Consider the following 27,999-nt stretch of genomic DNA (forward strand, 5'->3'; position numbering starts at 1 on the left):
AAAAAATACACTAAAAATAGGAAAATTATGTATTGCCAATGGTCTGACTTTCTACTTTTTGTCTTTTGACAGAGATTTCTTCTATCATAAAAAAGAAACCAAATCAAGCTAAAAGAGGAGTGAGTATTATGTATAAACTGTCTGGTGATTTAGCTCTAAAATGACTCTTGGACTCGAGGAAGCCACCTTGTCATTTTTACTTCCATTGTTTTTGAGCCACAATCTGATAAATGCGGCTTTGATAAAAAGTTGGTTTGCTCAATGGAGTGACGTTATACATGGTGAAAATTTTCTGCAGTGAGTGTTTCACATTTCTCTGTTGGCGATAAAGCTCTGAAATAAAAATCACCCGAGGCTCCCCGGGGTTTCAATCATGCTGCCATTTCTAACAGTGCCATTGGGCGAGGCTGGGAGCGTTGTCCGCGGTTGAACGTTCAGCTTCTGAGGTTACGTTCAGAGCCGCTGCCCTGGACGCAGGTGCGAGGGCTGAATCCTGACCTCGTCACTTGCCAGCTTTGTGATCTTGGTCATGTCTCTTCACTAACAAGAGCTCAGGTCCTCCTCCGTCGCCCGGAGGTGATGACCGTGCCGGACTAAGTAATAACCCTCAGTAACTGTCAGCTGTCATTGCAGACATTCTCAAACAGTTGGGTACAACGTAATCTTCTACTGTATCCTCCAGCTTGGGGCCAAAAAAGGAAGTTTGGGAGCCCAGAAACTGTCAAATACGTGCTTTAATGAAATTGAAAAGCAAGCCCAAGCCGTCGATAAAATGAATGCACAGGAAGACCTTCTGTCCCGGGCAGCACCTAAGGAAGAGTCCATGTAAGTTTGATCAAATCATAATATGATTCTAGTGTCTACAGTTATTAACTGGGCTTCCCAAGGTGGCACTAGTGGTAAAAAACCCACCTGCCAATGCAGGAGACACAAGAGACTGGGGTTCGATCCCTGGGTTGGGAAGATCCCCTGGAGGAGGGCATGGCAACCCACTCTAGTATTCTTGTCTGGAGACTATCCCACGGACAGAGGAGCCTGGTGGGCCACAGTCCATAGGGTCGCAAAGAGTCAGACAGTTCTGAGGCGACTTAGCATGCGTGTAACACGCAAAGCTATTAACTAAATGACTCTGAGATTTGCTTTCCAAATGCCATTTATTTTTACATCTGTGTGTAAGGAGGGAAATGCAGAATTTGGTATTATGAGAGTTAATACCACATGGACATGTAGATGAGAAGGAGAGAGACCAGTATTTAGGGAGGGCAGCCACCATTTCCAGTTGAAGTTGTGTGGACAGGATTTGGGTGGGGTCAGCAAGAAGGGAAAGATAGAGATGTGTCAGGAGGTACTGCCCCAGGAAAGATGCTCAGCGTCGTTAGTCATCAGGGAAATGCAAGTCAAAGCCACAGGGAGATACCTCCTCACTCTCAGGGAGCTGTGATCAAGAAGATGGAAAACAAGTGTTGGTGAGAATTAAGAAACTGGAGCCCTCATGCTTTGCTGGTGGCAAAGTTACTATATGACCCAGCATTTCACTGTGCAGTATATTCTCAAAGTAATGTATATGCCCACAAAGTCACACAGAAACTTGTACACGTGTTCACAGCAGTACTAATCCCTATGGCCGAAAAGTAGAAACAACCCAGATGTCCACCAGCTAGTAAACAGATGAACAAAATGTGTGTGTCTGTATAGCGGAATATTATTTAGCCATGAAAAGGGATAAGGTACTGATACATGCTGCAGCATGCACAAATCTTGAAAAATTTATGCTGAGAAAGACCCTGGCCACAAAAGACCACATATTTTATGATTGCTTAGATGTGGACTGTCCAAATCAGGCAAATCAAGAGACAGAAGCAGACGGGTGGTTTCCAGGGGCAAGGGCAGAGGGAAGAATGGGGTGGGACTGTGGGTGGGTGGGGTTTCTTCTGGGGTGATGAAAATGTTCTGGAATTAGATAGAGGTGATGGTGATAGCCTTGTGAATATGCTAAACTGAATTGTGCATTTTAAAAAGGTGAATTTTATGATATGTGAATTATATCTCAGTAGTGAAAATGGTGTTTATAATGTGAAGCCCCATTGGACCTAGCGACTAACTTCTAATTGTGTGATGGAAGGTTTTGGGTATGGTGGAATCTCCAGAGGTGCTGAGCCTGGATCGTGAAGAGGTCTCAGAGGCAGACTTGGGGGTGGTGGCAGAGATAGGGAGGAAGGAATAGCCTACGAGGATGAGGAAGAGGGAATCTGACAGTGGCTATGGGGTCCTGCCTGGATTGGAGACATTGGAATGATGGCGTGGGTCACCCTGAAGTCAGACCAGCCGGGGGGTCTACATCACATCTGAGGAGAGTGCCATGAGGCAGGGGTATGTTTTGGAAAGTGTGTTTGGTCGTGATATCCAGGGCAGAAAGAATGGGGGGAAACCTGGAAGCCAGGAGCCCAGCCCAGAGACTTGTTTTAGGTAGCTCCTTAAGGTTCTTGAGAGGATGTCATTGCGTTGAAAACAGAAGGGACACATGGCTACCTGGAAAGGACTGGTGACTGGCATAAGGATCCAGGGTCGTAAGGAGAGAAGGGAGGAAAGGCGTCCTGGATTCCTGTTTTGTACACATGTGTATTTTATTTGTATGGTATTTTCTCTTGTCATGTGTATCTCTTGTGTGTGTGTGTTAGTCACTCAGTCGTGTCTGAGTCTTTGTGATCACATGGACTGCAGCCCACCAGGCTCCTCTGTCCGTGGGAATTCTCCAGGCAAGAACACGGGAGTGGGTTGCCATGCCCTCCTCCAGGGGATCTTCCCGACTCAGGGACTGAACCTGGGTCTCCCGCATTGCAGGCAGATTCTTTACGATCTGAACCACCAGGGAATCCCCTATCTCTTTTAGCGTGGCTTCCTTACTACAGGCTGTATAATGAAGAAAATACTGCTACTTACAAGATTGTTAGAGGTTCATCTAGTTAGTGCTCATTAGAGTGCATCAGACAATGCCTGGCACTTAGTAGGTGCCCAATCAGTGTAGTTTCTTGCTATTCACACTCACAGTTTGCTCAGTGAAGGTGAAGTCACTCAGTTGTGTCCGACTCTTTGCGACCCCATGGACTATAGCCTACCAGGCTCCTCCGTCCATGGGATTTTCCAGGCAAGAGTACTGGAGTGGGGTGCCATTTCCTTCTCCAAGAACAAAGCTTCAGATGGTAGCTAACTCTACAGTGAGCTGAGCCACGAGGGAAGCCCAAGAATACTGGAGTGGGTAGCCTATCCCTTCTCCAGGGGATCTTCCCGACCCAGGAATCAAACCAGGGTCTCCTGCATTGTGGGCAGATTCTTTACGAACTGAGCTATCAGGGATGCCCTTGTTCAGTGGACTTCTTATGATAAGCCTGGATCATTTGAAATGGGTGGTTACTCCTCATTGTCATTTAACTCACAGCACCTAGGGGGCAGCACTAAACTGTATTTAGGTTAAATGTGATTTGAGATGTCAAAGGGGCTTCACTGGTGGCTCAGATGGTCAAGAATACACCTGGAATGCGTGAGACCTGGGTTCAGTCTCTAGGTTGGGAAAATCCACAGGAGAAGGGCATGGCAACCCATTCTTGCCTGGAGAATCCCCCTAGCAGGCTACAGTCCATGGGGTCACAAAGAGTTGGACACGACAGTTTGTTGTGATCCACACAGCCGAAGTCTTTAGTGTAGTCAATGAGGCAGAAGTAGATGTTTTTCTGGAATTCTCTTGCTTTTTCTATGATCCAGTGGATGTTGGCAATTTGATCTCTGATTCCTCTGCCTTTTCTAAATCCTACTTGAATGTCTGGAAGTTCTCAGTTCACGTACTGTTAAAGCCTGGCTTGGAGAATTTTGAGCATTACTTTGCTAGTGTGTGAGATGAGTGCAACTGTGTGGTAGTTTGAACATTCTTTGTCATTGCCTTTCTTTGGGATTGGAATGAAAACTGACCTTTCCCAGTCCTGTGGCCACTGCTGAGTTTTCCAAATTTGCTGGCATATTGAGTGATTTGAGATGCTCTGTGTAAGATTCACTCTAAGTTGTCACAGACTTCACTTTGATGTCTCTGACTTAGCTAGGTTTCTTAACACTGAGAAAGGCGGAAAGTTAAATCTGAGTGTGTTTGGGAGTGGACTCCATGCAGATCACTCGTGCGTGAGGTTTTCTCAGGGAACTGGTAAAACTGTTGCCTGATCAGAACAGGAGACGGGGAATTAGAAAGCAGCAGTCCCCTCCCTGCAGGTCAGGGGGACAGAGACTAGTGCGTTAATGTTAGAGACAGTACCAGCCTTAATCAGGACTGCTCGATAGAGCATAAATGCGAAGATGCAGATCATGGGGTGTTTATGAACTGGACTTGGGAACCCAATGAATCCCTTTGTTCAGAACAGCTGCAGCCCAGGCCCTGACCACCGCCCTGCCACTCAGACGCATCACAGCTCAGTTTCACCGAACCAGTGCTGTGCCAGCTGTGAGAAGTGTCCAGGCTTTGTTTATTTATTTACTTTTTAATATTTACTTATTTACTGGGGGCTTTCCTGGTGGCTCAGTGGTAAAGAATCCTCCTGCAATGCAGGAGATGCAGGTTCAATCCCTGGGTCTGGAAGATCTCCCAGAGAAGGAAATGGCAACCCACTCCAGTATTCTTGCCTAGAGAATCCCATGGACAGAGGAGCCTGGCGGGCTACAGCCCTTGGGGTCACAAAACAGTTGGACACAATTTAGCGGCTAAACAACAATGTATTTATTTGGCTGCACTGGGTCTTAGCTGCGGCAGTGTGGGATCTTAGTTCCTCAACCGGAGATCGAACCCAGGCCCCCTGCATTAGAAGTGCAGAGTCTTAGCCCCTGGACCACCAGGGAAGTCCCCAAGAGTGCTCGCGCTTTATGTTAGTCTTCTGCAACTTCATTTTTTAAAATGGCTGTACATAAAGTTATTTCAATCAGCTGTCAGGAGCAGTATTGATTCCTGTGTGTTCTGAGTGTGAACTAAACTATCCGTGCAGCAGCCTCATCCTTCTGGGCGTTTCGTCCTCAGAGATGTCTGTGTGTACAGCTGGTAGGAGAGTAAGAGGAGGCGGAGATGACGCTGGAGCTGCTCCTGGGCTCTCCCTGAGTCTGGAGGACGTGGCCAGCCCTCCTCCAAGCTGGTCCTGGAAGGGCTCCTGCAGGTCTGAGAAGTGCAGAGCCCCAGCGTCTTTATTCTGTTAGTGCTTCCAGGGCCTGCATGTTAAAGTGCATGCTTTTAATGAGCGATACAGCCAATTCCGCGGCAGGTACCCCAAAAGGGAAAACTTCCTCATCTCACACTCTCTTGAAATTCTTCATCCCCATCCATTCATCTCCAGAAGACTCTGTTACCACAGTTGTAGCTTTTTGTGATTTTAAACAGATCTACTAGTGGCTCAGAGGGTAAAGCGTCTGCCTGCAATGCGGGAGACCTGGGTTCAATCCCTGGGTCAGGAAGATCCTCTGGAGAAGGAAATGGCAACCCACTCCAGTACCCTTGCCCGGAAAATCCCATGGATGGGGGAACCCAGTAGGCTACAGTCCATGGGGTCACAAAGAGTCGGACACGACTGAGCGACTTCACTTCATTTTACTGTTTTCCCCCAAAAATTATACTTGAAAGAAGATTGCTTATTTTCCTCTTTCAAGCACAATTTGGGGGGGAACAGTAGATGTATTACCATTACCTGATCTGAAGGAATAGCAATAAAGAAAACAAATGGCCACATTAAAACAAAACAGAGGGACTTTCCTGGCGGTCCAGTGGTTAAGACTCCAAGTTGCCAATGAAGGGGGCCTGAGTTCAATCCCTGGTCAGAGAACTGGATCCCACACGCTGCAACTAAGAATTCACATGTTGCAACTGCTGATCCTGCGTGCTGCTACTGAGACCTGGCACCACCAAATCAAATACATATAAAGAATGAAGGCATCCATTTCTTTAATGCCAGGTTCTGTTAAAGTCCAGGTATACAAAGCATGTTCTTGCTGTAAAGAAACGCCTAGCGGGAGAAGCATATATATAAGCAAGAGCAGAAAACAGAATAGAAATCCTGCTTGACTCATTAAGAAGGGAAACAGCAAAAGTGAGGTTATTTTCTCCTAGTAAGAAATTGTTATCACTTCCTTTCACTACAGAGAAATGTATTTATATTATTAGGGAGTTTATATAGTACCTTTCTCATGAGGGATTTGTGACATTTTATATAATTTTATAAAATGGATAATATCTTAGAAATCCTGATAATGTACATATATCATTTTTCAAGTCCCTGAAATTTTGTTGCTATTTGCTAATATAATAATATACCCTTGATAATATAGGCCTGGTTTTCTTCAGAAGAAATTAAGTATCTATAGCATTTTTGGAAACGTAAGCGTAAGGGACAGTGTTTTATTCATCTCTCCTCCCTCCCCCACACTGGGTGCATCATTTGTCACAAGTATTTGATAGATAGGTGATGGGTATCTGACTGGTGGTGCAGAGGAAACTATTGACTGAAGAATGACAGCTCCATTTTGAGTGTTCTCAGAGCCTGGTTCCATAAAGAGACCTTATGGGGAGCCTCCCTAGTGGTCCAGTGGCTGAGACTCCATGCTCTCAATGCTAGGCAGCCTGGGTTCGATCCCTGGTCAGGGAACTAGATCCCACATGCCACAACTAAAGATCCTATGTGCCACAACTAAGCCCCGTTGCAGCCAAATAAAATTTTTTAAAAGAGAGAGACCCTATGGGAAATTTTCTTGTAAACTGAAGAATCCTTTTGCAATGCAGTAATCCCTTCTTAATTTACCTGTTAAGTCAAATATATTTATATATATATGAAAAGTGAAAGTGTTAGTCGCTCAGTCGGGTCCGACTCTTTGCACCCCATGGACTGTAGCCCTCCAGTCTCCTCTGTCCATGGAATTCTCCAGGCAAGAATATTGGAGCAATTCCCTATATATTTGGACTTCCCTGGTAGCTCAGCCAGTAAAGAATCCGCCTGCAATTCGGTTTTGATCCCTGGGTTGGAAAGATCCCTGGAAAAGGGATGGGCTCCCCACCCCAGTATTCTTGGGCTTCCCTGGTGGCTCAGATGGTAAAGAATCTGCCTACAATGCTGGAGACCTGGGTTTGATCCCTGGGTTGGGAAGATCCCCCGGAGGAGGGCATGGCAACCCACTCCAGTATTCTTGCCTGGAGAATCCCGTGCACAGAGGAGCCTGGTAGGCCACAGTCCATGGATTCAGAAAGAGTTGGACTTGACTGAGCGACTAAGCCCAACACAACACACACACACACATATATATAATCTTAAACCAGAACAAACCAGTGAGACTAATCTCATACTTTTGTTACATAATGTGGAAGTATAGTTTAAAAAAAAATCTGCATTTTACTATCCTTTATAGAAGTAATTTAAGTATTTATTATGTTGTGACATATTATGATACAGTAAGTAATATAAGCTAGAACAGCAATTAGATTCAGCAGCAACCAAAAATTAGCTGTAAACTCATGCACCTTCTCATGAGCATCTACTCGAAAGAGATCTTTACCCAAAAAATGCCAGCTTGCTTTTATCATCATTAATCATGGAAAGTTGCAGCAAGATAAAAGCATGTGACATGTTTAACATTCTTGGTATTTTAACTTAAGAGCACAGAATTAGCGCTAAGTTAAGTAGCATTTGGTTTTTCTGGCAGTGTTTCATCATTACGATTAGCCTATAAAGATCTTGAAATTCAGATGAAGAAAGATGAAAAGATGAACATGAGTGGCAAGAAAAAGGCAGAATCAGAGAGACTTGGCATGGGATTCGGAAATAGCAGAAGGTAAGACTCTGCTTTCTTGGGTTTCGTAAGTTAAGCTAGTTTGCTGACCTCGCGTGGACTTTCCCTGTTAGTTTCCACTTCAGAAGCGTCTTCTCCTTGCTCACGTCCTTCAGTTGTGATCTAATGCAGTCGGCCCGCAGCGCTGTCTATCTAGGGCTTCTGCCTTTGCAGATTCAGCCAATCGGGGATTTGAATATATTGGGATAGGGAGAATTCCAGAAAGCAAAACAAATTTTCTGTACATACCATACTTAAGGACAATGATTTACATAGTATTTACATTGCATTTATGATTATTTATATTGCATTTCCATGGGATCAGCAAAGAGACGGCACTTAGCAACTAAATAGCAACAGATGTAGCCCTTACATTGAATTTGGTGTTATTAGTAACTAGACATGATTTAAAATACAAAGGAATAGTAAGGATTTTTGGGGGGGTGAAGTAGAGAAGGATAGCTTCCTTACTTTGCCAAGCAAAGGAGGACACATCAGGCCTCTGCCTTGAAAAATTATGTGTCCCTGAGGATTGCTTTTGTTGGCTGGGGTCATAGAACCAGTCCCCCTCAGATACCAAGGGACAACTGTGTTTACTCCAGCACAAAAAGTTCCAAATTTGATTATTAAATAAAATGAAATAGGTCTGATTGTCATTAAATGGATGCCATAAACATAACTTTCACATGTGACTGTATTTTGTATAATTAGTTACAGTCCCCACTAAGGTCCAGTATTTTTTAGCACTTGTACCACAAAAATATTTTTCTATTGTTCATGTTTGTAACCCCCTGAATAAACTATATTTTTGTTGAGAGAATAAATTATAGGCATTCTTTGGTGAACACATGTATCTTCATGAACTAATATTCTTTTTTTTCCATCTTATTCTCTATTTTCTCAAGTGGTATTTCACATTCAGTGACTTCAGACATGCAGACCATTGAACAGGAAACGCCAGTCACAGCAAAACCGAGAAAAAAGTATGGTGATGACAGTGACGACTCATATTTTACATCCAGCTCCAGGTAATCTGTTAAAAATCATCCTGAAAATATTGTTTTGAAAAGCAGCAATCGATAGACTTACTAGTTTTTCTTTTTTTTACATCAGGAACAAATACAAATAAGTTTACTTCATTGTTTTTAAAAGCTTTGGCTGGAGTCAAGGATGTCCTTTGGAGAAAAATTGGGGTCCCCTTCTTTAGTGGATGATATTTGCTAACTTTGAAATGTTTGAAAATAAAATCAGCAGCCAGGAATTAAAATCAGAGGTGGGGAAGCTATATTTATCTAAAATGTGAAATTGGAGAAATACGCAAAACCCCAAAGATATATGTTAAGTCATTTAGTCTTATTCCAACAGTTGGAATGTTTCCCAGCTGCGCCTTTAGCAGATTCTTTTGTTTTCATACCGCCGGCTTCTGGAGTCCCTGATTGGCAGGATATAGAATATTAAATGAATGCTCTTTGTGTGTGTTTATGTATGAATGAAAAGCACTGTTGCCCTCTGAGGGGTTCCCAGGATAAAGCCTAGGCCCCATCCTTCAGCCCTCACCCTCCGACACGGACAGGTTACCTAACTCCAGTGTGAAGCCGACCGTGGAGAGGCCGTGCTTCAGGTTCAAGCTGCCCGCAGAGACGGAGAACAAGTTTAACTTGAACTGACTCGCTCTGTGCGGTTCTTCCAAGAACCTGATCAGCATCTGAGGGAGGCCTGCTGTACAGCCCCCAAGTAAACCTGGGCTGTCAGGAGGTGGGCACCAGCTGGGAAGCCGGGCGGCCTGGACTTGAGTCCTGGCCCTGCCACTTCATGACCGTGTGACCTCGGCTGACCTGTCCAACCTCCCTGTGCCACAGCCTCTTATCTGTAAGCTAGGGACACCAGCAGTGTCAGCTTCTCAGGGCAGTGTGAGGGTTAAATGAATGAATGCACACAGAGCATTGTTTAGCTCTTATTTTTTAGCTGTTATTTTTATATAGAAACTCAGTTCAAGAGACACATGACTCAGTCTGAATGCTTAATTACTGTTATATACTTAAATTAGCCATGTGGAGGGCCGCCTTCAGTTTTGGGGTTTGGGGAGATCGACCGTGTACCCGTTAGTATGGGCAGTCCTTAGAGGAGACACCCTCACTCAAATCTCAGAGGGTATCACTGTCGTCTGGCAATTACACAGGCTTAGAAGCAGTTCCATATGCATAACAGATAGAAATGTGTGTTAACTAATTAGGCTCTAATTCTGAAATTCTGTATTCTCCTATCAAAGTTCACAGGTAAGGAATTGTAATACAGAGAACTGTCTTTAAATCATTCACCTAGCATCACTTCAAATTGCTTCAAGTCCAGATTTTTACCAGAAAATAAGTAGTTTAGATGTATTCCCCATCAGTACTTTCAGAGACAGGGTGGTTTTATGTTTGCCTCTCAGGCTTCCCTGATAGCTCAGTTGGTAAAGAATCCGCCTGCAACGCAGGAGACCTCAGTTCGATTCCTGGCTCGGAAAGATCCGATGGAAAAGGGATAGGCTACCCACTCCAGTATTCTTGGGCTTCCCTTGTGGTTCAGCTGGTAAAGAATCTGCCTGCAATGCAGGAGACCCTGGTTTGATTCCTGGGTTGGGAAGATCCCCTGGAGAAGGGAAAGGCTACCCACTCCAGTATCCTGGCCTGGAGAATTCCGTGGACTGTATATTCCATGGGTTTGCAAAGAGTCGGACTCAACTGAGCGGCTTTCACTTTCAGTTTTCCTGTGAGTAACCTGTGTTTCAGGTTAATTGGAGGTAACTCCCAAATCATGCCTTTTTAAAATAATTAATTAATTAATTTGGCAGTGCCAGGTCTTAGTTGCAGCTTGCAGGATCTTTTATTAATAATTGTGGCATGCGGGATCTAGTTCCCCGAGCAGGGATCGAACCCAGGCCCCCTGCATTGGGATTGCGGAGTCTTAGCCACTGGACCGCCAGGGAAGTCCCCCAAACCATGCCTTTTAGATAAATACATTTTCTACAGGATAGAGTTAAATCTCTAACTTGATTTGAAGGCTGCCTACGTGTCAGGTCACTTTAGATGAGGGAGTATGTCTGTGTCGGGAAAGCTCCTGGTGGTGCAGGGTCTGTGCTCACCCACCTGGCTTCTCCACAAAAGCCTGTATGATTCTTTCACCGATCATTACAGCTCCTGCCGAGAGCGTAGGGTTCCAGCTCCACCAGTGGTGCGGAGTTGGAAGGAGAGGCGGCTGCGACTGAGGATGTGCCCAGGGAAGCTGTTGGGGAGCCTTGCCCGCTCCAGGCCGCTGCCGGGCTCCTTCCTGGGGGGCTCTGTCCACCCATCAGGAGCTTCGGGAATCCCATCGGCCTCCCTCTCCAAAAGCTTAGTCCAAAGAGTCAGCCCGAAAGGCCTCCGTTGCTACGGAACAATTATTTATGGTTTGAAACTGGGGAGCAGATGGTGTTTTTATATTGACCACACTGGCTGGATTCCTGCCAGAGGCCTTGGTGTATTGTTTGTCTTCACCTGCAGCTTGTCGGATGGGAACATCAGTGCTGGTCCTCCTTGCTCGTAACCGCTGCAGGTAGAACAGTCCTCACTTTGGCAGATGAAGTCGGGTACACATGGCCTCTGGGAAAGCAGGCATTTCCATGAAGAGCTCTCACTGCTTCCAAATTATTCATTAGCCCATTAGAACTTGAATACTATTGAATTATGAAAGAGTGCTGTTTCTATTAAAAATGAGACCAGCCGTATCTTTGGGCTTTTTTTTTTTTTTTTCCTTTTGAGTTCCATTATTTCCAGGATATAAACAATGTAATTATATATTGAGTACAAAATAATGAAACTAGAACAATTTGTTCAGCCTTACAAAGCCAGCATGGCCTTCAGTGGAAGAGGCAGCTGTCTACAGCTGTAAATCCTAAATTGAGTAAGGATCCAACCAACGTCTCCTGTGTTGGCAGGTTCTTTACCACTAGTGCCCCCGGGGAAGCCTATGTAAGGAAAGTTTTCAGGTTGAGTGAAACCAGAGTGAGAGGGAAAAAACATAAGTGAAAAGCATTAAGAATTGGGATCTAGAAATCAAAACATTAGAAAATCAATAAAAGCAGTTCCCTGGCGATCCAGTGGCTAGGACTCAGCACTTTCACTGCCGTGGCCCTGGGTTCAGTCCTTGCCTGGGGAGCTGAGATCCCTTAAATCATGTGGCCAAAAAAAAAAAGGTCAATAAGGCCTTGGGGATCCGGGGAGACTTGTGTTTCTGAGGAAGGGCAGGTGCTTCACAGCCATCAGTGGGTTCTGTCACCCCGTCCTCCCCCAGCAAGTGGCTACCTGCTTCCCACACTGTGTGCACTGGGTCAGAACTCAGAGCCTTGCTGGTGAACCGTGGGAAGAGCCCCCGCCACCCTCCCTGCCTCCCACCCGCTCCGCAGCTTGGAGAACACGGTAGAGAACATGGTCTAGTGGCTGATCAGCAGGGTGCTAGCAGAATGGCTTTCTCTCTCCTTCTGATTCTTGAGTTATCCAGCCATTTAAAAAAAACAACAACAAAAACTGATGCCCCTACATTCCAGGATAAGCACTTTGGCTTATGTGGATGAAGAACATTTCCTTAGAGTGACACTAAATTTGAAAAACCCTGAGTCCCAGTACCTAAGACTTGCAAAGGGCCTGGACGTTCTACCCACCGCCATTCAGTGCTCACCCCCAACCCCAAGCCCAGAGCCTCCGGGGGACCATGCAGCCCCTCCGCGTTCCTGGTCCTTCAGTCCCAGGGCAGCTCCCCGAGAAACACTGCCTTGGGCTTCCACGTTGTCGCCCTGGGTTTCTGAGCTCAGATCGGCCAGCCCCATCCTGGTGGGGACTGAGCGTGTCTACTCACTCAGCCAGGGCCTGGCCCCTCATAGATGTTTATTAAATAGTTTTAAATTCCTCATTGGATCCATCTTCGTTCTTTCACTGGGACCCTCACTAATATGTCCTCGAACATTTGTAGGGAACTTTCCAGGTGAGGAGGGGTTGGTTGAGTTTCTAGCTGAAATCCAGATACGCTTTGAACACAGCAGGTTTTCCTTTCTGGAGAGAGAAGGCTGGTGTAACAAGATTTGTTGTTAATTACCTCCTTGCCAGAGAACGCGGAAACTACGTTTGGAAATTCTGCTTTTTCTTCTATCATTCATATAAGGCCATACCATCTGCTTCAAACAGCAGGTTTATTCCCCCCTCCTTTGTTTGTTTGTTTCCTGCAAGAAAAAAACAGTACGTTTAGTTTTATTCCAGCACCACCCTCCCATCTCAGCTCATCACTGAGTGACTCCTGCCCTCGGAGTTTGGCCCTCACTTGTCTCCTGTGTGCTTCTGTTCTTACCCTCCAGAAACATCTTGGCAACTTCTCTAAAGTCTCTGCATCCTCCTTCAGCCTCCTTCCTTTCCTGAGACCTAAGCACTAGAATCTGAGTCTCTCTTCTGAACTTCTTGAACCGCCTTTATAAGGAGTGCGGGTCTGGCTGGGTTTTTCTTCCATCCTAAGCTGTCACAAATTCTGATATGGCCCAGTCACTTCTGAGTATGTCTCTGGCTTGTCTACCTCACCAATCTATTTCTGTCCTGTCCCAGCCAAAGCCTGCTGCTCTCCGTCAAAGATCTTTTTCCCCCCGACACAGGACCGGAACTGCCATTGAGTTTTGCTCTCTGAGACACGCCCTGCTCAGTGATGATCAGCTAATGGAAGTGTAAACTGGCCCAGCAGGCCAGCGTCCCCCCTGAGATGCCTACCGACCAAGTCCACTTCCAGCCCCAGTCTGAGAGAGCTTCTGCAGGGTGGTCCCATGACCAACAGTCGCAGCTCTGCATCTGACTGCAGGAAGAAGCCAATTAGCATCACATACACTGAGTGGTGGTTTCTGTTAGGAGTGATGTCTTATCCGGGGCTGACATGGCAGGGTTACCAGCAAGGATCTCCTAGAATGGGGTCAGTTCTCCAGGCCTTAAATCATTGATGGTGGTTTAGTCGCTAAGTCGTGTCTGACTCTTTGCAACCCCATGGACTGTAGCCCGCCAGGCTCCTCTTTCCACGGGGTTTTCCAGGCAAGAATACTGGAGTGGGTCACCGTTTCCTTCTCCAGGGGATCTTCTCCACCCAGGGATTGAACCTGGGTCTCCTGCGTTGCAGGCAGATTTTTTTCTTTTTTTTTTTGCAGGCAGATTTTTTACCGACTGAACCATCAGGGAAGCCCTCCTGAAGGATTATTCATGACCAGCCTATAGTCGGGTAACCCTCAAGGATGTCCTGTGCTGTTGGGATAGGCTAGGTTATGCCGCAGTGATAAATACTCCCCCCAGATCTTAAGGGCTTAGCGCAGTGATGATTTATTTCTTTGTTGACTAATGTCAGCTAAGGATATAGATTATCTGTCCTTCTGGTGGCACCTTGATTGTCCAGGTGGATGGTGGTGTCACCTGCCTGAAGCTACAGCACCTGGAAAACACGACCCCTTCCACTCGGGAGGGGAGAGAGGATTGGGCACCTGAAAGGCCTTGGGAGTGACTGGCCTTGTGTCTGCTCCTGTTGCGCTGGCCAGATTGCACGGCCGCCCCCAGCTTCAAGGGGGTCTGGGAAATGCAGTCCCCACGTACCCGATGTGAGTGGACATCAGTAAGGTCCTCCAAAGTCTCTCTTCTGCTCTCTCCCATACAGGTTCTTTGACGAGCCCATGGAGTTAAGGAGCAGTTCTTTCTCTAGCTGGGATGACAGTTCAGATTCCTATTGGAAGAAAGAGACCATCAAAGACACTGACCCAATTCCGAAAAACACAGGCTATACGGACAGGTATGGACCCCAGAGGGCTGGGGCTGTAAACTGTGACTCCACGCACATCTCCAGGGAAATTCTCTAACCCTAGTAAATGAATGAATACTATTTCAAGAATATTCTTTGTATCCTGGTCTGTCTTCTGAACTTAGAGCTTTGCCTTTCCCAGAAGGTCGTATACTGGAGTCGAGCAGTAACTGGCCTTGTTAGACAGACTTCTCTAACGTTCCATAGTGCGCTTGAGACTCATGTGTTGCTGTGTTCATCCCTCTTTATCGTTGAGTCTGTTTATCCATTTACCTGTCGAAGAACTGTCTCCAGTTTCTGGTGCTCATGAATGAAGGGCTAACGTGTCGTCCAAACCACGGAACTGCTGGGAGTGTAGGGGGCAGTCCTAGCACGTTGGGACAGGAGTGTGACCTGGGATTGTCCTCGGTGCCTGGGGTGTGCTGCCGCCCTACTCATTTGCATCCTGTGTAACGTGGGACACTGTTTCAGCTGCGTCACAGCTCAGAACTCAGTGTTTGATCCGTAGAACTGAAGTCACATTACAGGCCTCTTTTAAGTAGCAGAATGCCTCAAATGTTGTGTGGTTTGGATATTTATTCATTTTTTTCTAAATAGGATTTACAGGCTTTTTTAAGTGCCCTAAAATCCCTTTACAGAATTACTGCTGTTGGCTTTTTAAAAAGTAAAATGGCATGTGCTTACATTATAAATGAGAAATACATTTGCCTTACCTCAAATTAGTTTAACCTACTTTGGCTGTTTTTGTTCTTTGTGCTGAGCACACTTCAGATCTGCTGTCTTCCTGTAGTTCAAGTAACACTCCAGGTTATTAACTAATCACTGTGCTGGATGTTGGGTCCCCAGAACTTATCCTTCTTATTATAAATGATGAAGAGTTTGTACCCTCTGACCAGCATCTACCCATTTCCCCCACCGCCTTGGAAACCACTGTTCTAGTTTCTGTTTCTTTGAGTTCAACCTTTTTAAAAAAATTTTAGATTTCTTCCCACAAGTGAGAACATACAGTATCTGTCTTTCTCTGTCTGACTTCATGTGATGTCCCCCAGGTTCGTCCCCATTGTCGTAAGTGGCAGGGGTTCCTTCTGTTTTATAGCAGAATGTTATCCCATTGTGTATGTGGGATAATATTTTCTCTATCCATTCACCCACTGACAGATACGCAGATTGTTTCCATGACTTGACTGCTGTGAAAACCTCGGCCATGAGCATGGGCTGCAGAAATCTCTTCACGATACCGACTTTGTTTCCTCCAGATTTATACCCAGAAGTGGGATCAGATGGCAGTTCTATGTTTAACTTTCTGATGAACTTCTGTACTGTTTTCCATGCGGCTGTACTAATTTCCATTCCCACCACTGGTGCACAAAGTTTCCCTGTTCTCCAATCTTTACCAACACTTATCTCACATCTTCTTGACAATGGCCATTCTAATAGGTGTGAGGTGTTGATTTGCCTTTCCCTGATGATTAGTGATGTTGATCACCTTTTCATATACCTGTTGACCTTAAACTTCCCTCTTAGTATTGCTTTTGCTGTATCCCATTAAGTGTTTCCATTTTCATTTGTTTCAAGATATTCTTTCCTTTTTTTTTTTTAATTGAAGTACAGTTGATTTACCATGTGGTGTTAGTTTCTGGTGTACACCAAAGTGATTCAGATATATATGTATGTATGTATATAGACAGAGAGTTGTTGTTGAGTCACTCAGTTCTGTCTGACGCTTTGCGGCCCCCTGGGCTGCAGCAGGCCAGGCCTCCCTGTCCTTCACCAACTCCCAGAGCTTGCTCAAACTCATGTCCATTGAGTTGGTGATGCAATCCAATCATCTCATCCTCTGTCATCCCCTTCTCCTGCCGTCAATCTTTCCCAGCATCAGGGTCTTTTCCAATGAGTCAGTTCTTCGCATCAGGTGGCCGAAGTATTGGAGCTTCAGCTTCAGCATCAGTCCTTCCAATAAATATTCAGGGCTGATTTCTTTTAGGATTGACTGGTTTTATCTCCTTTCAGTCCAAGGGACTCTCCAACTCAACAGTTCAAAAGCATCAATTCTTCGGCACACAGCTTTCTTTAATTTTCACATCCATGGGTGACTGCTGGAAAAACCATAGCCTTTGACTATACGGACCTTTGTTAGTAAAGTAATGTCTCTGCTTTTTAATATGCTGTCTAGGTTGGTCTTAGCTTTTCTTTGAAGAAGCAAGCATATGTTAATTTCATGACTGCAGTCACCTTCTGCAGTGATTTTATAGCCCAAGAAAATAAAGTCTGTCACTGTTTCCATTGTTTCTCATCTATTTGCCATGAAGTAATGGGACCGGATGCCATGACCTTCATTTTTTAAATGTTGAGTTTTAAGCCAGCTTTTTCACTCTCCTCCTTTCACTTTCATCAAGAGGCTCTTTAGTTCCTCTTCGCTTTCTGCGATAAGGGTGGTGTCATCTGCATATCTGAGGTTAGTGATATATCCCCTGAGCAGTCTTGATTCCAGCTTGTGCTTGAAGCTAGAAGGTTGATCAGCTTCCTTAAAGCAATTATTTTGAATTCTTTGTCAGGCAATTATTTGGAGTTGGTTACTAGAAAATTACTGTTTCTTCTTGTGATATCACGTTTCCTGTTCTTGGAGTCTTGTGTTGCTGTCTTTGCATTTGAAGGAGGAATCACTTCCTCCGGTCTTTCCTGCTCAGCTTTGGATGAGAAATGCCACCAACCGTCGGCCCTGCTGGAGACGCTGGGGCGTTCTCAGACCTTTTCTGTGGATGCACTCTCTCCTCCCTGCTTACCCCTTTTGGGGAGTGAAGTCTTAAGATGGCCTGTCCTCTCTCCATCCCACACACAGGGATGAGAGCCTCCTGCTTGCTTCCCCTAGGATGGTGCCCTGGGAGGTTGAAGTCAGTGCACTTTTCTGCCAGCCCAGAGTTAGGCTGTCTGCATGGGCTCGCACTTACCAGGGCGTGTGCAGGGAGCGAGGGTTCATGGGTCAGCCCTGGAGGGCCCCCATGGGCCCACTGGGGACTCCACAGGCAAAGTGCACCCAGTGGTTTGTGAGCAGGCCTGCCCGTGGAGTCCAGGAAGTGGTTAGTAGAATTCGCATGCCTTTGATGAGTTCTCAGCCCTGGCAGCCCCTCCCAGCGCCTCAGCCATGTAGATCCCCTCAGTCTTCCGGGTGGATGAGGAGGCCCGAGGCATCCTTGGAAAGCAGGCACCCCCCCGCCCGCCTCGTGCCTTTCCCTCGGGGAGGGACTGAGCGCGCTGCCTTGGAGGAGGAGTGATGTGAGCACAGTGACGCTCTTGCTCTTACCCTCTTCAGTGCGACCAGTCTTGGATTTTTTTTTGCTCCAGCAGTGTGTTGGAACCTCTCTGCTGGACTCCTGGACTCCCACAAAGGCATGCTCATCTGTGGGTGATTGTCGGAACCAGTGTTCTCGGGAATTCTCTGGCAGACCAGTGGTTAGGACCCTGCGCTTTCATTGCTGAGGGTGTGGGTTCAATCCCTGGTTGGGGAGCTAGATCTCGCATGCTGCAACTAAGACCTGGTGCAGCCAAATAAATAAAAACAAATATCAACCAAATTATACACACACACACACACACACACACACACACACCCCAGTGTTCTCTGGGGGATAATGTGAAAAACTCCCGCTCTATCAACCAAATTATACCCACACACACACACACACACACACACACCCCAGTGTTCTCTGGGGGATAATGTGAAAAACTCCTGCTCTATCAACCAAATTATACACACACATACACACACACACACCAGTGTTCTCTGGGGAATAATGTGAAAAACTCCTGCTCCACCACCTTGCTGATGTCACTCCTGCTTTGGCTGTTTCTAACTGTAGACCTACCACTCGCCGCAAGCCGGACTATGAGCCAGCTGAAAATACAGATGAGGCCCAGAAGAAGTTTGGCAACGTCAAAGCCATTTCCTCAGATATGTACTTTGGAAGGCAAGCCAAAGCTGATGTAAGTGTCCAGAGAGGCTCTGTGTGGTCCCCACAGAGTAGAAAGCAAGCCAGGGCCGTGGGAGGAGGTGCTGAGTGCTAAGTGAGGTGGACTCAGGCTGCAAGGCTCCCCTGTCCCCAGGGCAGGCTCGAACCCTCGTCCTTCTGCCCAACGGCCCCGCTCGGCTGCTCCAGCTAGAGGAGTATGGGAGGTAGGGGCTGTGTCACACCTGCCGCTTGTTCCTTTCCCAGTGTTTTGAATAGCCATCCATGCAGTATCTTTTGAATAAATTTCAGGAATTTTTGATACACCTGTAATTTCCTTACTAATTTTCTTAACCATAGCTAAATGAAGTATATAGCTGTTTCTCGAAGGTAGGTATATTTATTTTCAGAAGAGAGATTGTTGCCTCTTTTCTCAGAGATGTTAATGAGCTTATCTCAGTGGAGTCTGGCTAAACAGTAAGACTCAAATGGAAATGGGGAACCTGAAAGGTCCCTTCTCCTTGTGAAGTAGTCGTGTGCTTACACGAAATTCTTAGCGACGCAGGTTATCACTAGGCTTCTTGCACAATGCAGAGAATTATTTCCTGAAGTGTACTGAGTTTATTTTGTAACAGTAGAAATTCCACCAGCATTTTGAGAGTATTTAGACCTGCCACTTGGTTGTTCTCCACCCCCTAAACTCGGCCTTGTCTTAAAGTGGACGACACTCAAGTTCAGTCAGCAGATAACAAGGCTGTTGGGAGAGAGGCTGGTGGAGCAGCCTTTCCTGGCAGCTGGGTGACGGCAGCACCGTGACAGAGGCTCACTGTCACCCTCACTCTGGGCTCCCCCCAGGGACCGTCCTTGGCCTGGCTTTGGACACTGATCTGTCTGCTTGTGACTGTGGAACCCCAGCGCCGTGATAGCTCCTCAGTGACCCTTTCTGCAGAATTGCTCATGACTTTGGAGCCTGATTTTCCTTTTCTTGCTACTGTCCTCTAGTACGAAGCCAGGGCTCGGCTGGAGAGGCTTTCGGCAAGTTCTTCCATCAGCTCAGCTGACCTGTTTGATGAGCAGAGGAAGCAGACGGCAGGTAACCGTCAGGGCAGGCGGGTGGGCGATGAGGCTGGTCTCCATTGCGCCTCCATCTTCTCTGCATAGGACTTCTTACCTTTCCAAGACTGTTGGCAGCCTTTATTTGATGCTCCTAGGGACTGAGCGCACGCACACACGCACACACACACACACAGCCCCTGTAAGTCAGGCAGAGCGGAAGTTATTGTTCCAGGCTTTGCATGTGAAAAGGTCAGGTCATGACATTTAAGCAACCTCCCCAAAGTTACCTGCAGTTTCAGGAAGTTGTCTTCCTGAAGTGTTGTCACGGCAGCAGGGGTGTGGGGGGATGGGTGGGTTTCCTAGCACAGTGTGGACATGAGATCTACTTTGTATGGCGTCACAGCCTTGGAGGGGACAGCCCTGGGCTCTTGTGTGATGTGAGCCACTCCCTAACTGTGAGTCCTGCAGTATTTCAGGTCGCCTTTGGCCTTAGTCTTCTCCTCTGTAAAGTGGGTGGGTAATACCCGCCTCACAAGCATGTACTGGGGCATAAATGGGGTACTTTCTATCAAGTGCCCCCTGGGATCTGGACATGGCAGGCCCCCAGGGGCCACTCCTAGGCCCCAGGAGTAGGCAGGGCAGATGGAACAGGTGACTCCACCAGCCTCCGCCTTCCCTGGAGTCACATGGGGCTTTGGAACCAGGGAGGCGGAGAGGAGGGTCCAGACCCGGATGAGGAGATGTCTGGGCGCCCCAGGTAGTGAGCCTCAGCGCACAGGCCCATCATGGACATTGAGAACCACATGCCTCTGCTTGGGCCTCTGACCCTGAGCTGTCGGTCTGCTCCTGTCCTGCTCCGTCAGGCCTTGGGGGCAGGGAAGGGCCAGTGTCTCTCTTGAGTCACAGCCAACCTTCCAGGGGCAGGGTCCTCTGAGGTCCTTTCAGGAGCCCACTCGTCAGCAGGAGCGCCCGGGGGAGGGGGCTCTCCAAGGCCTTCGGGGCCCAGCACCACCTGCACCCTCGTTTCCAGCCCTGGAGGAGCTGGGCGCAGGCAGGGAGGGACCCACACGGGCGGCCCTGCAGCCACAGAGAAGCCCAGAGAGAAACACCTCAACAGAGAAGGCCATGGGGGAGACCCCAGTGCCTTGGGCCTTCTGTGATGAGGTTTGGTGGGTGTCTCAGGAGCCACCGTGGCTCTTGGGGTGCAGCAGGCACTGCCAGGCTGCTGTGCTGTGGCGAAAGGGGAGAGGGAGGGGTCTAGCTGTCCCCCAAGTCCACCCCCCAAGCACCGATCCGGAGACAGGCAGAGCAGGGCCGCCCTCTGGCCTCAGCAGAAGGTGCATTCTCATCTGTGAACTTCCAGTGTCCCGGCCTCTCTTCCGGGAGATTTCCTTGTGTGGGGCCAGCCCCCCCACAGCCCCCCACCCCCCGGCAGAGGGGTGCTTGGCCCGGCCCATGCGTCAGGCCTGCCTCCTTAAAGGCGCCCTGGCACAGAGGCAGGGCTGCCAGAGAATGTATCAGGTTTGAAAATCACCCCCAGCTGTATGTGTTTTTGTAATTCAAGCTTCTGGAAGTCTCACTCTGAAACATTGTTTGTTAAAAAAAAAAAGCCTTCAGAGATCAAATGAGCAGCCTTTTCCAATTGTTGAAGGCCGGCTGCAGCCAGTCTATGTTTACCTTCCTGTCCCCTTTTAGAGAACAAAGGTCCATTAATTTTCTTGGCCCTTGTGGGTCCAAGACAACTCCCATCCTGAGGACTCGCAGTCACGATGGGGGTGCGCTGGTTATGCGAGGCCGCCCAGGGACCCCAGCCCCTCCCCAGTGGCCAAGGGCCTACTCCCCTCTCCATTCCAGCCCCCCACATGGTTCAGACCACAACTCCCCTCTCATCTGCCCATCTCTCATCAGATGCCTTTAATAACTGCTCTAAATGGGAGCGCATTGAACAACTCTCATTAAATATTTACCCCTTTATTTAGAGTGCATTTCAACAAAGGGCAAAAGCTGGTTTTAAGAGCATGTTCTGTGTTCCTCATCTTAGACTGTTTCCCCATCTGTGAAGTATCGGCACATGGGGTGGATCACAGTCACCTTTATAATCTCTTTGGAGGTCAGGGGAAGACAGTTCCAGATTGGAAATGCCTCCTGGTGAAGCAAAAGTACTTCCTGGGGGCGTGGTTTAACACTGGCATTTCTGGGGGCGCTGTTCGCTTCCAGGATCTTGGAGGGACTGGGTGAGGAACACACATAAGCAGCCACCGCGATCACCCTAGAGCAGGGTCAGCTGGGCCTGCCGTCGCCGGGCACGCCTCAGAGGTCGCCACTCAGCGCACCAGTGACAGCAGAGATAGCTTTGTGAGCGCAGCGCTGGAACAAAAGAAACTGCAAACCCAGCTTGGCCCTCTAGGGTATTTCTTTCCAGAAATGACTCCAATCATCTGAGTCTGAACAGGGCCCCTTGGGACTGCCAGGGCACTGCAGCCGCCTGTGTCCAGGCTCCATGCGCACTTGCCCGGCATCACATGGGGACTGCCGGCGTGTTTGCTGTCGTCCCCGGATCTTGAGGCTCCCGTGAGGCCCCTCAGCCACCCTCCCCTGTCCTCCTGGCTCTGGCTCGCCGAGCCCAGGAACCTGGCCTCTTGGGGTCTGTTGGCCTCCAAAGCACAGACCTCAGTCGGCCGTCGGGCGGTTTTGCCTGGCGACTTGCTGAGCATGCGTGTCGCACGTCACAGCTGTGCGGTGGGGTCACCGGCCGGTTCTGCCGCACAATCTGGAGTCGCGTCAGCCTGAGCGAAGGGATGTCCGTGCACCCGAGGCGCTCTGGTTCCAGCTTAAACCTCCCGCCTCAACCTTGCCCTCCCCTTTAAACGCTGCTGAGTTGGAAACTTGTAACTGGAGGCGCTGGTGCCGAGGTCACCTCCGCTGACCTCTGGACGTCACGGAGCAGCTATGACTCGGGCCCTTTGCACTCAGGGTCTCCCACGAGCTCTTTGTTTCTCCTAAGACTCATCCCACAGGCTGGCAGCTCTGCCTCGCTGGGTTTCAAACCCAAGTCCCACCCTTGGGTTAGACTGCCGCTCTGTCGTCGGCAAGTGAAGTGAGTGAAAGTCGCTCAGTTGTACCTGACTCTTTGTGACCCCATGGACTGTATAGTCCATGGAGTTCTCTAGGCCAGAATGCTGGAGTGGGTAACCTTTCCCTTCTCCAGGGGATCTTCCCAACCCAGGGATCGAACCCAGGTCTCCCACATTGCAGGCGGATTCTTTACCAGCTGAGCCACATGGGAAGTCGTCGGCAAAGGGCTACTGAATTTTAAAAAGTCACCTGGAGGCAGAGCAGGAGAGGCAGCCGCCCTTGGGCCCCTCTCCCACTGGTCAGCATGGGAACAGTGCTGTGGGAAACACAGGGTCTCTCCCGGTGGCCCCTGTGCTGGAGGGTAAACGCGTGGCTTCTGTTTTGTTCCTGGCAAGAGACCTGGTTTCTACTGCTTAAGGGGCAGGCGGGTGTAGACGGGTGGCATGTGGAGCTGAGGGCGGCTGGGCTGGCTCAGGGGGACCTCAGGTTTGGGGTCACTCAGTCTCTGAACCCCTCCAGTGCCTGATCACAGCTGAGTGACAGGAGCGCACCACCAAAGCCCAGCTGTCGGCTCAGAGACCCTCGACGAGTGATGACTCAGACGCACGTCACTTGGGCTGGTGGCCATGTGTGTGTGTCTGTGCTGGGATGAACCAAAACCTAGGCAGCAGAGAGACCCAGCTGACCCGGGCCTCGGTGAGGGTGAGGAGTCAGCCTCTGCCTGGGAGCTGGCCGTCAGGAGCCTTGCCTGTCTGGCCAGCTGCCCGGGTGAGCCTCCTTCTCTTGCTCTGAGATAGGCTTCCTCCTCCTCCTCCTTGAGGTCTGGAGGGGAGGGGGCAGCCCTGGCCCCAGACAGCTGCAGCAGTTCACTGTCCCGCCAGTAACCCCAGAGCAAGTGGACAGTCCCCTCCCTTGAGTAGACGGGAATCCCAGGAAGGCTCTGATTGGCCAGGTGTGGGTCACGTGCCCACACGTGGTTTGAGGGGGTGGGGATCAGGGGAGAGACCTCCCAAAGAAGGGAGGAGGGTTTTCACCAGAAGGGGGAACTGATGCTGAGCCTGAAAAGCCTACTGATGTCCACCCATCTGCCACATACTGAGTTCTTCCTGTCAGGTCTTGTGTTAAGTGCCTGGAAGACACAGGGGCCCAGAGGGTAAGGAATCTCTCCAAAGACACACAGCTTGGAAGCGTCAGTGCCAGTGTTTGAACCCCTGACGGTCCTAAGGCCTAGTGCTGCGTGCTCACTCGCCGTGGGGCCTTGCAGCTGGTTCGTGGTGGGGCTGGCACTGAAACCCACGCCCGGGTCCTGTCCCGTAACCACAGCTGCTGCCCGTGGGCAGTGGGGGGGGGGGCACGTCCTCCAAGCTGCCCAGTGCCTGGACGCTGGCTGCGCGGTTGCTGCGGTGGAGTGACAGTGACAGGCCTGCCTCTGCTCTGCGTGCAGGAAGCTACAACCTCACCAGTGTGCTGCCCACAGCCCCCGACATGGCCCAGTTCAAGCAGGGAGTGAGGTCGGTTGCCGGAAAGCTCTCCGTCTTTGCTAACGGAGTCATGACTTCCATTCAGGTCAGTGAGATGGGGACGATGGTAACTGAGTTTGATGGTGGGTTCGTAGTTTTGAAAATGAGATTTGGACCACTCTTTAATTGCTAGAAAATTAGATTTTATATTTTCGATTTATGTGTTTGCTACAGTGTAACCCAGGACATCATGAAAACCAGAACTTATAATTTCATATTTGTTTAAATTTTCTAGTTTATGACTCCAGAGGAATTGTTACAGGAATTGTCATGATCATTACCTACGTTTCTCCTATATTAAAAAATAAAAATATTAAGAACAAAGTTAAAAATTGCCCATAACGCCACCTCCCAAGGAAAACGTTCATTAATATTTTGGTTTATCCTATTTTAATTCTAGATTTCTATGCATACCTGTTGAAAAATGTTAAAGGATTATATTGTATATGTGGTTTTATATCCTCTTTTTCTTCCTAATGTTTTGTTATAAGCACTTCCATGTAATTCAAAATTCTTCGGAAGCTATTCAGTACATTTTATTGAGCAAAAATACATGTAATTTATTTAACTATTCCCCAAGTTGAGATTTTAGATTGTGTGTTTCAATCTTTTAAATGAGGCAAGGGTGGAACACACTTGTGTATAACACTTTAAGGCCGGCTCTGATTATCTGAAGGCTATTCCTTTCACCTTCCTGCTTACATCAGGTTATTTTAGGACACTTAGGAACGGGAAACACAGCCACAGAGAGCAGGACCTGATAGACGTGAACTCTGATGCCTCTAAGGGGGGTCTTCCAGGTTGGGGAGGCACCCCTGCTGTGGAGGCTTCCTCCGCCCTGGGCCAGTGGCTGTTGTCGGCGCAAGCTTTGGTTAGAATTCCCAGAGCTCTTTCATGTCCCTTAGGTCAGCTGAGCCCACATCAGTCCTTCCAAGGAGGTGACATCCCTCTTTACAGATGATCATCCCCATTTTGTAGATGAAGAAACAGAGGCACAGAGGTTAAGCTGCTCCTGTGAGACTACTCAGCTGACCCAGAATTTCGGGGTTCGCGCTCCACATGTGTGCCTCTGTCCCCCCATTACACCTGCCTCCCGGAGGGCTCACCGCATGACCTCGCGCCCCTCACGGCCCTTCCCGCCACCCAGGGGCTCCAGTTCCCACTTCCTCGGGTGCGGGCTCCAGTCACTGAGGCATCCGTTGCGGTGATGCTGAGAATGCAGAACCGATGCGGACACTGGTGAACTCCGTGTTGGTTCTCTCTGTAGGATCGCTACGGTTCTTAACACTGATGTTGGCGGTGCGTGTTTCCTGGAGAAATTCCTCTTTTCGTGAACCAGTGACCACATCACGGGCTGCAGTGAAGACCAGCTGGCTTTGGGCAGATTGTTTTGCTACTTTTTCTCGTGGTATATATGTATTCAAGGCTGATTTTTAATATTTCTTTTGAGAAATTCTCGTTTTTGATGTAGTAGAAACTTCATTGTAATCTTGGTTTTGTGTTACTTCCGTCTGGCGTATCCGTGCACACCCCTGCTCTATTTCCTTGGAATCTTTGGTTCTAACAGCTGGAGGTCTGGAGTCACGGGCTCCTTGGCCTCTCTTCACTGGGGGAGGGGAGGGTGTCTCAGCACAGTGAGACTCATGGGCTAAAGGTTGCCCAAATCAGCTGATACGAGAAGGGCCTGGAGAAACAAAACTTACAACACACGCTTCATTAAAAAGAGAACAAAGAATAAAAATAAAAGACCAAAAATAGCTGGTGTCTAATGTGATAGATCGATTCATCGATACTTCCACATCTTAAGGTAATTTCAAAATAATGTCTGAAGACGTCTGTCCCTTTGAAATTGTTTGTTTTATATGATCTATAAATTTTAAAATAATTTTCAGTAAGTGCTTTTAACAGCCCAAGCTTCTGCATTGCCAAGCAAATTAATCCTTTGACAAGGTGTCGCTGTTTGAATTTATGAGAAATGAAAGATGAGAACTCCCTAAGTGCATTTATAAATCGATATGGTGTACAGAAGTAAAAAATGAATAAGGTGAGAAGATACACCCACAGAAAATATTTCAGTTTATGGGGAAATAGTAGTTGTAATTGGGTAGTTTTCTTAATATTTTTTATCTTAATCTTGGTTTTCAAAAAATGACAGAAAGTGTACAAATGAATGAAAAATAATTTGGCTGTGTTTTAGACAGCATTAGAATATATTGTTCAGCACAGTAAAATATATTCGAAATTTGATGAACCAGATATGTGGTTTCAACTGAGTATTTTGTGAATTTTTCTTAAAAGCTCAAATTTGTAGACTTCTGAATATAATAAACAGTTGCAGCAGATTGCGTTCCCTACTTTTTTTTTTAATAAGTTTTTGTGATGAGTCTAGAGTCAGGGCTTATGGTATAACATTAGTGTGCCTTTGATTAGGATGTAATTCCAGATGGGCCTGTTTTTCTGTGTGGGTCTGGGGCTTCCCTGGTGGTTCAGACGGTAAAGAATCTGCCTGCAATGTGGGAGACCTGGGTTCGATCCCTGGGTTGGGAAGATCCCCTGGAGGAGAAAATGGCTACCCATTCTAGTACTCTTGCCTGGAGATTTCCATGGACAGAGGAGCCTGGTGGGCTGCAGTCCATGGGGTCGCAGAGTCGGACACGACTGAGCGACTTCCACTTTCTTGACTTTCTCGACTTGACTGGGGCCCAAGGTGTGCCTTTCCTGCACTGGGGTGTTGCCCAGAGTGCAGGAGCAGGGCAGGAGCCCTTGTTGAAAGCGAGGGTGTACAGAGTGGCACTTTCAAGCCCAAGGCGCTGCCCTAGCAAGGTGCCGCCCTAACACAGTGCCACAGCCAGGGCAGCTTAAACAACAGAATGTACTTTCTCATGCTTCTGAAAGCGAGACGTGCAGGATCAAGGTGGCGTCGTGGGTGGGCTTGTAGATGGTTGCCACCCCCCACCCCCACCCGCCGCCTGCTGTCTCTCCCTCTTATTATAACAGCACCAGTCCTATGGGATCTGGGCCCCTTTAAGCTTAATTGCCTCCTTAAAGGCCCCACCTCCAAATGCAGTCATGTTAAACTCTAGGGAGACACAGTCCATAACAGTTCATGAGATGCTCCCACACTGGGTGAGCCCTGCTCCAGGCCCCGGCCAGGGCTCAGACCACCTCCAGGAGACCCTCCAAGCAGGTTATGGTCCCATTTTACAGCAGAGGCGAATGAGACTTAGCAGAAGGGCCTCCCTCGCCTCTGGCCGTGCTTCTCCCCGTCACGGAACCTCTGCACGTGGGAGGGCCTGGGACTGCAGGGCCAGGCTGCAGGAGCCCCATCTGGTGGGCTCACCCCGCCCCAGCCCACCTCACCCCAGCATGTGTGTGCGTGTCTGTGTGTGTGTGCGAGAGACAGACTTTAGTTTGTGTTCCTGGCCCACTTACCCTTGGAACTTGGTGTTTTGTTTTGGAATCAGTTTGCATGAGTGCTTCAAATAGTAAAGATGTGAGTTAATAATTGTTCTAACAAATCACATTTGGGATCTATTGATTAAAAAAGAGAATGGTACTATGATGACCCAGGGACCCGGAGGAAACTGGCCAAGACTGGGCCGAAGGGTTAAGCAGTGGGGCTTTGAAAAAGGTGTTTATTATGCTTTTGCTCTTGAGAGCAAAGCTCGAGAGGACCAGGTATTTCTGTGAAACGGAAAGCAAAGGAAGGAGTGTGGGGAGGGGAAGTGGGGAGTGTTTTA

General features: G+C 48.1%; 1 protein-coding gene across 1 annotated transcript in view; it reads left to right on the forward strand.

Annotated features, from left to right (window-relative positions):
• The window catches only part of ARFGAP3 (ADP ribosylation factor GTPase activating protein 3), a 50,266-nt gene extending 23,665 nt beyond the window's left edge, over positions 1-26,601 (forward strand). Inside the window, exons 8-16 of the mRNA XM_043440418.1 lie at positions 73-119; positions 683-825; positions 7,711-7,839; positions 8,742-8,864; positions 14,524-14,655; positions 18,522-18,645; positions 19,611-19,701; positions 24,184-24,305; positions 25,527-26,601. Coding sequence (XP_043296353.1) covers positions 73-119; positions 683-825; positions 7,711-7,839; positions 8,742-8,864; positions 14,524-14,655; positions 18,522-18,645; positions 19,611-19,701; positions 24,184-24,305; positions 25,527-25,544 — 929 coding nt within the window. The 3' untranslated portion in view covers positions 25,545-26,601. The remainder of the gene's footprint in view (positions 1-72; positions 120-682; positions 826-7,710; positions 7,840-8,741; positions 8,865-14,523; positions 14,656-18,521; positions 18,646-19,610; positions 19,702-24,183; positions 24,306-25,526) is intronic.
• The last annotated feature ends 1,398 nt before the right edge of the window (positions 26,602-27,999 follow it).

The sequence above is a fragment of the Cervus canadensis genome, chromosome 21 (genome assembly GCF_019320065.1).
Source record: "Cervus canadensis isolate Bull #8, Minnesota chromosome 21, ASM1932006v1, whole genome shotgun sequence".
Classification (NCBI taxonomy): domain Eukaryota; kingdom Metazoa; phylum Chordata; class Mammalia; order Artiodactyla; family Cervidae; genus Cervus; species Cervus canadensis.